This window comes from Papilio polytes, unplaced genomic scaffold (assembly GCF_000836215.1).
Source record: "Papilio polytes unplaced genomic scaffold, Ppol_1.0 DF821289.1, whole genome shotgun sequence".
Classification (NCBI taxonomy): Eukaryota; Metazoa; Arthropoda; class Insecta; order Lepidoptera; family Papilionidae; genus Papilio; species Papilio polytes.
This window is the reverse complement of record NW_013527915.1, coordinates 1,069,155-1,081,255: the sequence shown is the minus strand read 5'-3', so window position 1 is coordinate 1,081,255 and position 12,101 is coordinate 1,069,155. Positions and strand designations below refer to the sequence as shown.

General features: G+C 36.4%; 1 protein-coding gene across 3 annotated transcripts in view; it reads right to left on the bottom strand.

The window, feature by feature from the left end:
- The window catches only part of LOC106109455 (RNA-binding protein Musashi homolog Rbp6), a 228,009-nt gene that overhangs the window by 14,399 nt on the left and 201,509 nt on the right, over positions 1-12,101 (bottom strand). For all 3 annotated transcript variants that reach the window (XM_013290962.1, XM_013290965.1, XM_013290963.1), the window contains 3 exons: positions 3,711-3,795; positions 1,872-1,904; positions 905-985 (listed from right to left, as the gene is read on the bottom strand). In XM_013290962.1, coding sequence (XP_013146416.1) covers positions 905-985; positions 1,872-1,904; positions 3,711-3,795 — 199 coding nt within the window. The remainder of the gene's footprint in view (positions 1-904; positions 986-1,871; positions 1,905-3,710; positions 3,796-12,101) is intronic.

The window sequence follows — 12,101 nt, the reverse complement described above, 5'->3', positions numbered from 1 at the left end:
CAGATATTTTTCGTTAGTTTTCATTAGATAAAACAATAAACTAACTCCAACAGAAAAAAACAGTAACAAAAAAGGAATAACCTTCATGTCTAATTCCACAGGATCGAGTGAAAGCCTCCGTTGCCTACGTTTAATTAGTGGAAATTCTTTTTCGTCCTTCCCGAGATTTACATTGAAGCCACCACAAAAAGGACGTCACTTTTTCAGTACTTTTATTTGAATCTGTTTAAATCTCTCTTAAAAGCTTTCACTGTTAATGAGGAGTGGGCGATATCGCGATACTATAGCACGGTAGCGGGAGGCACGGGGCCGCGGAGGGCGGAAAGACGAACGCGATATTTGCTCACAAGTATTTACTTGACGCCTAGCATTTGAGAATCGTTAAAGCGAATTGTCAGTAAACATAGAGCCGGGCGCTCGCTTGGCCGGATCGTGTCGACAAAATTATATAAATTCAGAAGATAAACAACGAATAGCGTTTCTCAAAACTTGGACGTTTTGTAATTGACAGCATGGCAGATTTATCTAGATGGCTCAGTCATTGTTAGAGGTGTTAACTTGTTAGTAAAGTTGTTAGGAGAGTTCACACGAACTTTTGCCTGCCTTGGCACGAGTTAGGAAGTGAGGACATAGTCACTATTGTTATAGATTAGTGAAGCGAATGAGAATTTTAGTTTAAAACGATCGGAGAGTAAGTCGATAAGCGAATCAGTGCCGGTTGCGTATAGTCAGCGGTCAGCGGTTAGCGGTTAGTGGAATGCATTGTCGCCAGCGCGAGTTCACAGATGCATGGCGTGTACATTGTAAACCCCACTGAGCTCGAGTGGGTGGTATGGCAGCAGTGTCGCCAGGTGGTGGTAGTGGTTTCCGGACAGTTGGTGGTGCAAGCTCGCGAGGGGATTACCTGCTGGGTATGGCAGCCCGAAGCTAGGATAGCCCGAGTAGCTACGGCCGGCCGCGTAGGCGGCGTACGCTGCGGGGAAACCTGTCGAACAAACAATAACACGTCAGTATTAGCAAAAACAACACTGAAGCATTGAAAAGCAGGGTTAATTATCAGATTGCATGCTTTCCTATGACGTCGTTTTATTCGAATGTCGTAATTACTAAAACGCCGATTGTTACTTTTGATCGATATAAACTTTGGCATGAAACACGTGTCCCGATGACCCAATTCCAAAATGGAACAATTGCATGGAGTACACGTCACGTTCATTGGATCATACAAGTTTAGTACTACGTCACTTTGGACCGAGTCCAGTCGACGCTCTAAACATCGTAAAAAGTGAATGTAAACTATGAAATGTATACAAACAAATACAAAATGAAAAGAAAAGATGTATTTAAAATACGTTAAAAAGCTATTAACAACAACAAACAATTAACATCTATTCTAGCATTTATTTCTAGTAACACTTCTAATACTGAAAGGCCAGTTCGAGATATTACGCAGTATGGACATTGCATGTAAATTTAATGAAAGTGCATTGTAAAAATGTGAAATGAATGATGGGGTAGATCGTCGACGGAGACTGATATAATGACCACATCGTATCGTTTATCACATTATTGCCAATCAAAATAGTGTATCTGTCAGGCTCCGCGATCCATCATACGGTAGATGGACGTACGACTACGTATTGTATTGTACAACGTTCAGTAATCCATTAATTAAACTGACTCAGCGCCCGCAAATACTTTGAAGTAGATTGTCAAATTAATTAGTCAATGACGTGATCCGTTTTCGTAGTCAAAATAGATCTAATTATATCAAGTTATATGTTTCAAAAGTGTTTCGAAATCGTTGTGGAAATGTTAGAAATGGGAGCATAAAATGGTGGTGGCTGGTAAAAAGTTAAAATTAAACTTACCGTCAGGAAGAGCACCCAATGACCACATGAAATCTAGAAATGTAAAAACATTTACATAAATTGATCGATCCTTACACCTTATAAATATTTATGACATTTTCAAGAAGTGTCCCGTGAGACACTATTTTGCTTGGCGAAATATTTAAACAGCAAAAACATTTATTTTAAAATACAATAATATACTTATATATAGATTGTAATATTCAAACTTTCTATAAATCCACTACTTTAAATATATCTAAGTGGTATGCAATGGGGTATGTTAGTGTTTTCTATCACCAAAATGACAATATTATTTTACTTAACACGTTAATCTAGTCTACACATTGTTAGTCTAAATCTAAACATGTTAAACAAACAGACGTTTTTAAATATTCCAGAAATGATATTTATTAATCTAAATTCTACTAAAAATTACCTATTTAATAAGTTAATACAATTAATTCTATTAGTTAACGAGAAACTACAAAAACCTTATTTTACAAATTTAATTTCATGAATTTTACACTGTTTAGTAACAGTAACATTTATCAAATGTCATAAAATCCATTCTAATGTCAACAAAGTATTTTAATTACATTTAGCATTAAACACAAAATAAATAAATATTTAAAGAATAAAGAATCATAAGGTATCATCTAGAAATCCTAAATTAAGTAAATACATACATAAAATTGGTTTAAAGTATTAAAAACCGACGCTAGATTCGGTAAATAAAAAAATTAAAGAAAAACTAATTATCTCACAAAACCCAGAAGTAACATCCACGAGTTATAAGTACCTCTTTTCTTCCATTGATAACATTTTTGAAAAGCCGACATCAACTTGAAAAGCTATTCATAATTAAAGCTAAAGAATATAAAAGAATATGTAAATTGAATAAAAATAGTTATCAAGTTATGCTCAATATCATCCTCAAACAATAAAGTGCTAGTCTCCAACAATACTAAACGGTATAGTCATATATCATGGATGGAAATGTAGAAATATTGGCAAGAATCAGCAGAACCGGTGGCTCTTAATTAATATTTCATAACTTAGCTACATTAAAAACCAGAAAAATACCAGGCTCGTTTCTATGAATGCTATCTATTGTAAATCAAATGAAAGTAAGCGCCTAGAAACCTGGTAGAAAATATCGCATAAGTATCTATTCACCCTACACAAAATTGTTCCAGAATTCCATTCTACTATTTTATAAAATGTTGTTTCGTATAAACTTTGAGATGTAAAAACTCGTTCTATGACCTTTCTAGTTTAAATCGATACACATTTTGTAATCCGCTAACTATCTCTCTTACTATGATATTTACTAAAAATAAGACACTTCGGATATTATCGGTTTCCTTATGATACTTTTTAAACCTGATCGTTTGCTTGGATGAAGAGGAATGTAAGATAACAGAGTGGATTGGATATTTTGAAAAAGAAAAATCTGACTTGAAAGCCAACAAAAGATAGTGGGGGAAGAAAGTTAGAACGGGTGCGGAGGATGTTGCTGGAAAAGAATCGCGGATCAGAGAGGAAGAGGAGTAGGGAGGGTGGCATGAGTAAGAGGGGAGTACAAAGTGGGGATGTCTAGTGCGTGGGCGCCGAGGAGGTCGGAGACGGAATAGGCGAGAGGGGGAATAGTGAGGGGCGCGAGCGTAGGTCTGGACGGGCGGGGCGCGGGGCGCAGCGCAGCCAGGGCGCGGCGGTAGGCCGCGTGCGCCACGTGCGCGCCCGCGCCCACGCCCACGCCCGCGCCGCTCACCAGCAGCTGTGGCGCGTGTACCGGGTAGGGGGCGTAGCGCACGCCGACACCGCCGCCCGCCGCTAGGGCGCTACCTAGTAACTCACCGTACGCGCCGCGACCGGCGGCTCTCGTCTTTGCCAGATTTGCTGGAAGCATCACTTCTTTCGGCTGAGCCTTTTTGCACTCCACCTGAAACAAAACGTTCATAAATGGCAATGGAAATTAACGCTTTTACGTATATTTTCGAAAATTAGTGTTACCAAAATCTGTTAGTATTTTTTTACATTTAAGCAGAAAGTAAAAATTAAGCCGTCGTTTAATTGATTCATTTGGAGACTGTACCGAACATCTTGGCTCTTTCCAGTGCGTGTACCTCCATCCCCCCACAGGGCGGAGGGCAGGAGGCAAGTATAAATTACCCAATCTTCGCTAACCCAAGCCTCTAGCAATAGAATTTTCGCAGCCGAGTAGAATCGTTAGAGAAAAGTAGATATTTTACAACGCCCTAAATTATGTTTGAGACAGCCGAAGGGATCAATTTGTTAACTTCCTTTTTGAACTTGCTGTTAAAATACGAAGGATGTTATCAGTTTGAAATGTGATACAAAAAGTAATTACACTCATTTCAAAGAAACAATTAACAAATGAATATTGATAAATTATTGATTGCATAATAGCTGAGTATGACGTCATTGTTGTTATAGCATATCACCGCATAAACTTCGAATCAGCATTAAATGTGGGAATATCTTCTAAGAATTCATCATAAAATGTGAAGCGTGTACATTCATATTTCTATGCACAATTGTCGGAGTTCCATCGAGCGTAGATACGAGCGGAGTACATAGAGCGGCGTCCACATTTGTCACGCGAATGTCACGGCCCGACAAATGAAGGCTTTGCTGCGGTGTTCGCGTACTTTGTGCACTTTGCACAACTTTGTGCACTTTGCTCAACTTTCTGGCCCGACGTGGAACTATGTACTTCTGCATTAACGCGAGGAAGTGAGTGTGAAGCCAGGTTGCGTTGTCTCCCCGATGTCTTACTATAGTAAAAATAGACGTATTCAACAAAACTCACGGAATGTTTTAACTTTAGTAAATAGCATATACAGTATATATGCGTATATTACTGGAAATTTCTTATAACCAGAATCGGAGAATTATGGTTCATCATAACCATCACCCTTTACCAGCCCATTGTCATTGGATATAGGCTTTAGATTTATAGTTAAAGCATCGGTATTACAGATTATACAAATAATCTATATTTAAATGAATTACGTAGATTATCTATTAGAAAATGAAAACTTGAGAATTTCTGATGAAAAAAACAAAAGAAAAACGAAATAATAAAGGACAAAATTTGTCAAAGCCCGAGGAATTGTATTAGAAAAGCGAGGATAATTTCGCATTTACAGTACCTACTATAATACGGTTGGCCATGAAAAAAATTCAGTCGGGGAGCCGATGTTAATTGATGTCGCGTCGCCGGCGAGCGAAGTGGAAACAAAGGTTCACAAACAATTCGCATCAGAGTTCGCAATCCCGATCGGGCGTTCGAAATCGCGACGCAGTTTAATGACACGAAAAATAACAAAGGTAAATTGTATTTAGCCCCACTAGGCGGTGGCTGCCCCGAGGCGTATCGATCCGTTCAAATCAAACTGTATACCCCTGAAGTAAAGTATGCCGTGAAAGTTTTAGGCTCAATATTATCTACGGTATAACTTTATGTCGTGTAAGTTATAATAATAAAGTAAATTAGAAAAGACGGGTGTTCAAATGTTTTACCGTTCTATTTTGTAGTCAACCTGCCTTTTATTAAATCGAAATTTAAATCTTATTTTACTAATATTATGAATGCGAAAGTTTAGATGGATGGATGGATGGATGTTTGTTAGTGTTTGTAACCTAAACGGCTGAATGAATCTCGTTGAAATTTGGAATGGATGTAGAGAATAGTCTGAAAGAACACATAGACTGCACACTTTTTTTTTTTAATTTCACGCGGACGGAGTTGCAGGCAAAAGCTAGTACGTAAATACGTCTTAAATGATAAAAGCAACTAATTTTAGACATCTGTCAGATTGTAAGCAATGTCTAGGACACGATTTTTTTTATCCGTTTCAGTATTCGGCCGTCATTAATTGAACCGAATCAAATGCTGGTTTATAATTAACTTGTAGTACCGTGGTTTAAAAAAAATGTGAATGATTTCGAAGTTCGAAAAAAAATTATTTGTTTTGGCGAAAAACATCGCGTTTAATGCGTGAGCACCTCCGTCAAATATTCGCAAATGACGGTGAATTAACACGAATCTGAACGGGGAGTCATTAAATTTACGCTTCAACATTTTTTGAGTGAAAACCTTTTAAGTTAAAACAAATTCATATGTGAATGTCAATATTATGAATGAAGCACGCTGTGAGATTTTAAGAGCATATTTGGGATTTCAATAAAAATTGCTTTATATAATATCAATTCCATTTTAACTCTCTGATATTCATATCTATACTATAATAATAAAGCGTAAACACACATTTCTTTGTTGCCTAAGATGTCAGCAATCACAGCATCTTTTCGAATAACTCTTTTGTTAATAATAAGCCCTACACTTACGTCACGCTTTGGGCTATATATTTTCACGCTGTTAAACTTAGGTGTAAATATTTTGGATAAAAACCCTTATGTGGGAAAGAGACCATAAGTTGTTGCCAACATCAAGGAACTAAGGTTGCCATGGTTTGACATTATGTCATGTCATTTTGACATTTGCAATTGATAATTTGACAAATGTGAACAATAAAATGTTTTTTTTTAAATTTCATGCGGATGAAGTCGCATGGGAACAGCTAGTTGGAAATATTACTCTATAACACAAAAACTTTTCATATTAGACTAGAATTTGTGTCACATTTCGTACGACAAAAACATCTTAATACTCACAGTTAAGACGCCTAGGCTAACTAAATTCTGAATACGAAAATAAATAAGTAATTTTGTGTGTAGAGTAATCTACATTTTATATGGATTTGTGTTTCTATCTTACGGAATAAATATCTGTTGCGTTGATATTCTTGTAGCGGTCTGGCGGGCAACGTGCCAAATAGACAACGTTCATAAGGGGATAAAATATTGTGGTCTATTTTAAACGAATATAAATCACATCTAGCAAAAACTCTATCTAAAGAACAGAAAAGCAAACCTCTTGATAATAATTCATGAGAGAAAAAAGTCAACAACGAATTACGAGTCTCAAAACTCAATCCTATAAAGTTTTCGACTTTGTTGTCATTATTTAAAGTAGTCAAGAAGTGGGTACGAGCAATATTGTGCGAGAAGATTGTTGTGCGGGAGGCAGACATACGTAGTACGTGAGATAAACGCAGACGGCGAGGGAAAGGGTTGGGAGAGGGGCGAGATAAGTTTATCAGGGAACCTCTCGGCTTGATATTGACACAGCGTCGCAAGCCTTGCCCTCATTGCCGTTAAATGGAAGTTGGGACGTGGGAACTGAAGAGTAAGTAAGAGTGTTCAAAGCTTATTTACTACCAATATAATTTTGCCCAGTAGCACAAAATTACCAAGAAATATTAATAAAAGTTTTTTTTAATTCACGGTAAGCATAACTGTTACCTTATTTATTTCTTTATGGTTTTTTGTTATTTATGAAGAAATAAATAAATTCTTAGAAAAAAGTATTATTAGTGTGTTGATGTTTTAAGAATAAACCGATAAATAAGAACACAAAAAGAATATTATCAATACAACAGCGTACACGTCTTCATAAAAATTTGATAACCAAGCACAGAGGGTTACATAAACGAGACGAGAAACAAATCTTGCGCTCAACAGGTCACGGATAATGAAATACTCAGCCGCACCCCGGGTTTTGGGAGCTTTCTCCATATTTTCGTAACCGTTCGAAGGAATAAGAATAAAGTACAAGTGTACATTTTCAGTAAAATTTCTATCGTAGTATGTTAAAGTGGCGGAGTGTTTATTTAGAGGGCGCCGTGGGGGTAGAGGCGATGGGCTGTAATGCGCAAAATTCAAATCAGATATGCGATCGACTCGTCGTACATCGCCGTCGCCGATAAGCGGCAACGTTACCTGCAATGCTCTGCAGATAGCCCCCCAGCCGTTTATTGCGAACGTATTTCGAACGATTTAAATTGAAGCGTTATAAATCTGCAGATGCGGCAACTTTATGTTGCTGTGAATACTAAAATTGTTTTGCTAAAAGTGCTCGTGTGTTTTTAAATATATTCTTTTTCCTATGTAACATTTTATGTTTTTTTTATAGTACATGTGTAATAGTTACATGAGATTTTACATACTTGTATTGTAGACAATAAACCAAAGGAATACGATTAGAATGAAAGATTTATTAGGTAACCCATTGACGTACTCCGATTTAAATGTCTAGATGAGATGTGATTGATAATAATAATTGTAGTTAAATTGTAATTATTCTCTTTTATAACTCCATGTAACTCTGTACGATATAGACACGAATAGTGGAGCAGTTGGATCAATATTAGTTTTGAACGGTTAGCCAGCTTATGATTTTGCGAAAACTTAATCGCATGGATATCGGCCGCCACTTTTTTAGATTAAACCCGTACCTAACTTACATAAAGCTCTTTTTTACGACCATTACTAAAGACTGCTATAACAGATAATACATTTTATGATTTAACAAAAAACGTCCATTAAGATTGTAGGAATAATATAATTTTTCAAATTGCTCTTCAATAACAATTTCAAAATTCCCTTATCTTTTCAGATTAACAATTTTCCGTATTAAAGTGTGACAAAACTCCCGTGTAAAATATTCAAGTGTCATTTATGATGCATCATTGGCACGTTTTGTAGTAATGTTTGTGACGCATAAAATATTAAGGGTGGCGCTGCGTCCCTTAATATTGTCGTTGCAGCCAGGTTGTCGTGACGCGGGGCGCGTCAGACGCTCGCGGCTATTTGTGGGGTATCGATCCAAGTCATTGGACCCCCACCTTCGTTAACCGAATGCTTCGAGACACTTAAATTTCATTCGCAATCACGGCTGACATGACAGTGATTTACACTGTATTTCTTTAGTAACTTTAATAAACGTTTGGATAAATATTAAGTACTGTAACCAGATTTGATATACGCTTATCTTCAACCTTGTTAGTCTCCAACACGACAGATTTGAACCTACGCCAAACATAAATCTTAACAAGCAATATCTGTTTGGATTTTGAAAAACGTAAATTGTACTGGACGGGAATAATACCTGTTTTTTATTATTCAAGATGGCCTTCTTTTTTTAGTATTTAGTATTTCATACATCTAAGTAATATTAGTTGAGTAATATAATTCATGTAAAAATAATTCACAAATAAATCATAGATTAACTAGCGTTCCTAGAAAAATCAGATAAGTATTGGATGTCACAGAGAAGTGTCGTTTGCAATTATAAGTGGACTCGATTATCGTAGACTCGTTGCTTAACTAATACTACCTTTCACACAATAACTAATATAAGAAAATTCAGGTAAACTTCCAACAGAGATAGAAAAATATTCGCATGCTCATATTTGGACATCGATGATTATGCAAAAATTTTCAGAATAGTAAACAAATTCAATTTGAGTATAAATAAGATTTTCGAGAAAGTTTATGATGTACGTATTAATTAGTATAAGCTGTGGCAATTAGTGGTAATTAAATAGGGGCGGCGGGCGCCAGCGGCGGTGGCGTGTCGCAGCGTCGACTAGATTAAGGTCTGTGGCGTTCGGGCGCTCGGGCACTACGCTCGTAACTCCCAGCGCATGAATCTGCACGAGACTTTCCTACGACTCTCGAGAGAAGACCGAGTTCACCACCTCTAATGTAAACCAAATTGTATGCAAGAAATTTAGCGACCGTTCCTCGACTCCTCCTGGGTCGCTATTTATCGCAGACCGTCTCCTAACTCCTCGGTAATGAAAACGAAGATGCTACGCTACGATAATGAACAAAACCTAATGTATAGACATTATTGGTGACTACTGCCGTAGAAATTGTCACTACTTTACTACGAAACAATACTACAGTTTCAATTACTAAAGTCGAATATACAAAATCCTACCTAAATTACAGTAATTTTTATTATAGATTTACGATAAAGTTTCCAACATATTAGTTATCGAGCTGAGTAACGTCGTGTAGGCGTTGGTTCGCGTCTACATGAGTTCAGCTGCGCCTCGTGTGATTAATTAATTTTCTTTCACGCTTCAAATTTAAGTTCGAGTAGGAATCGTTAACAGCAGGAAGGGCCTGTTGAGCTATAATTTACGTCTTTGCGTTCGCTTAAAGTTGTTTGCGTCACATGGGACTTGCGTGTCTGTATGCCTTAAAACCATTAAATTTATATCGTATACTCCATAGGAAATTAGTTGCTTGTTCTGAAAGCAATAGCTTGTATCTATATATGTATAGAATGTACCATTAATATTGACCTATGCAAACTGATGGAAATTTTATTTGTAGTTCGGATATTTTAACAAAAATACTTTTATAGTAAAAAGTTTGTATTCATTTTAATCCGTAACGTTAAATTTCATCAAATATCTATTGTATTAATAGGATTATCCAAAAATATTAATTTATAGGGTTAAATATTTTGAGAATTTTAAAAAGTTTTCATTACCGACCAAAATTTTCCACCGTGATTGCTACCAACTTCTTTAAGAAAAGGAATTCTCTATAAAAAGGTTCAAAGTTACTTTTCAATAAAAAGTTAAGGAAACTCTAAAAAAAATCTTTAAAGAAAAGATCGGAGAAAATCTCGTCGAAATTTTCTTACAAGTCGCCAATTGCAAGTTTCAATGAAAGGGGAGTCACAAAAAGCGGTTGATATATAGAAGGCGCTAGAATGGGCGCGGACAAATCGATAGTGCGTAGAAGAAGCGGGTCGGGTCTTAGTAAAACGGCAAGTTTATGGTAATCACAGTTCCGAAGGAACGGGTGATTGATTGTTTGCCGTCGCCTCGCCGCGCCGCGTCCAAATCAGACGATTGAAGATTCACCAATAAACCTCTATATACCTACAAGGTCTCATGTATAACCTAATAAAAATAAAGCTTGAATATTACACTTTTGTTTAATTTCTACTGTAAAACTAATACTGACAAACCCAATGTTTGCTAAAAAATCCTTAAGACAGAGGCAATAAGTTTGCCACGTTGAATATTATTAAGAGCCCGCAGACTAGAGACTTGCCTGCCTATAGTGTTTTGATCGGATCTTGCTGTAAACCCAAATCATATCAGTGTAGTGCGCAGTATGAACATGAATAGAATGTTCATACTGATTAAGCGCCTGACTAAATAGTCGGCCAATAAAAAGTCTGTAGTGTGCGGAGGCATTTACTATTCGATTACGATACGATTTGTGTTATGCTGAAAAGTATTTGCCAAATCGATTAAGCAATGTTTTTACCGTTCTAACTCGCTCTTTACGACATTACTATTCAATATTTTTACATCTTAAGATCAATCCTGATCAGCAGTAAAGAAAAGGTTCCGTTAGCGACCGTACATCGGCTATTTAAGTCGGGAGGAGATACGGCGATTGAGGATCACAAGATTTAAGCGCCAGTTTCAAATGTGCCTACTTTTAGTGTTATTTCCTAAACGGAAACCATTTGTTAGGCTCGTGTACGATTGGAGAGAAAAATATACGTTACCCAAATGCTTTCGTTGAAGTGTTTATAGGTAATGATTTTTTTAATGTTTCTACAGTGAAATTTTGTTTAAGACTGATTTTTTGTGAGTTTTACGTTGGATGAGAACTTTTAAATAAGTGTGGTGAAATAAAATGCAAAGGTAGTTGAAATATTTGTATTAAATGATTAATGAAGTTAAAATAAATAATAAAAATCGGAGGATATTACTTTGTAGAGAAAATATTTTCTTCGTGTACAAGACGCACTTTATCACAGGTTGCTTAACGCAGCTGTGATTTTGTTAAGTGAAGTCGCAGGTGTTGGCTGAATTTCCGCCAGCTTAAATCCGGAAAATAGAAATTGATGTCGGGGGTAGGACGTAAACTGCACTATATTTAACACGTTTTGTGGGACGTTGCTGTGTTGCTGTTAAAATTCATGGTAAGCGGAAGCAATTAGGACTGTTATAATGGAGTGACGGTAATTTGTAGTTACAGCTTTCTGTGTAATAATGTTAATTTTTCTCACTTGACACGATTAACATTTGTTTAACATTATATGTGTTATTTTCAGTGTGCAAAAAGTAGAGAAAGATGAATTAAACTAAGTAAAACCCCCAGAAAATAATGAAAAACGAAGTTACTTGTTACAGAAAAAGTTGATTTTTAAAATTATTTTCTTTTGATAAGCGCAATAATTGCAAAGTTCAAACTCGTTATTCCTGTCCACACCATTATTATAATACCTAGCACTTAAAAGAATTAAATTGAAAAGGAATTTAGAACAAAAGCCCACAA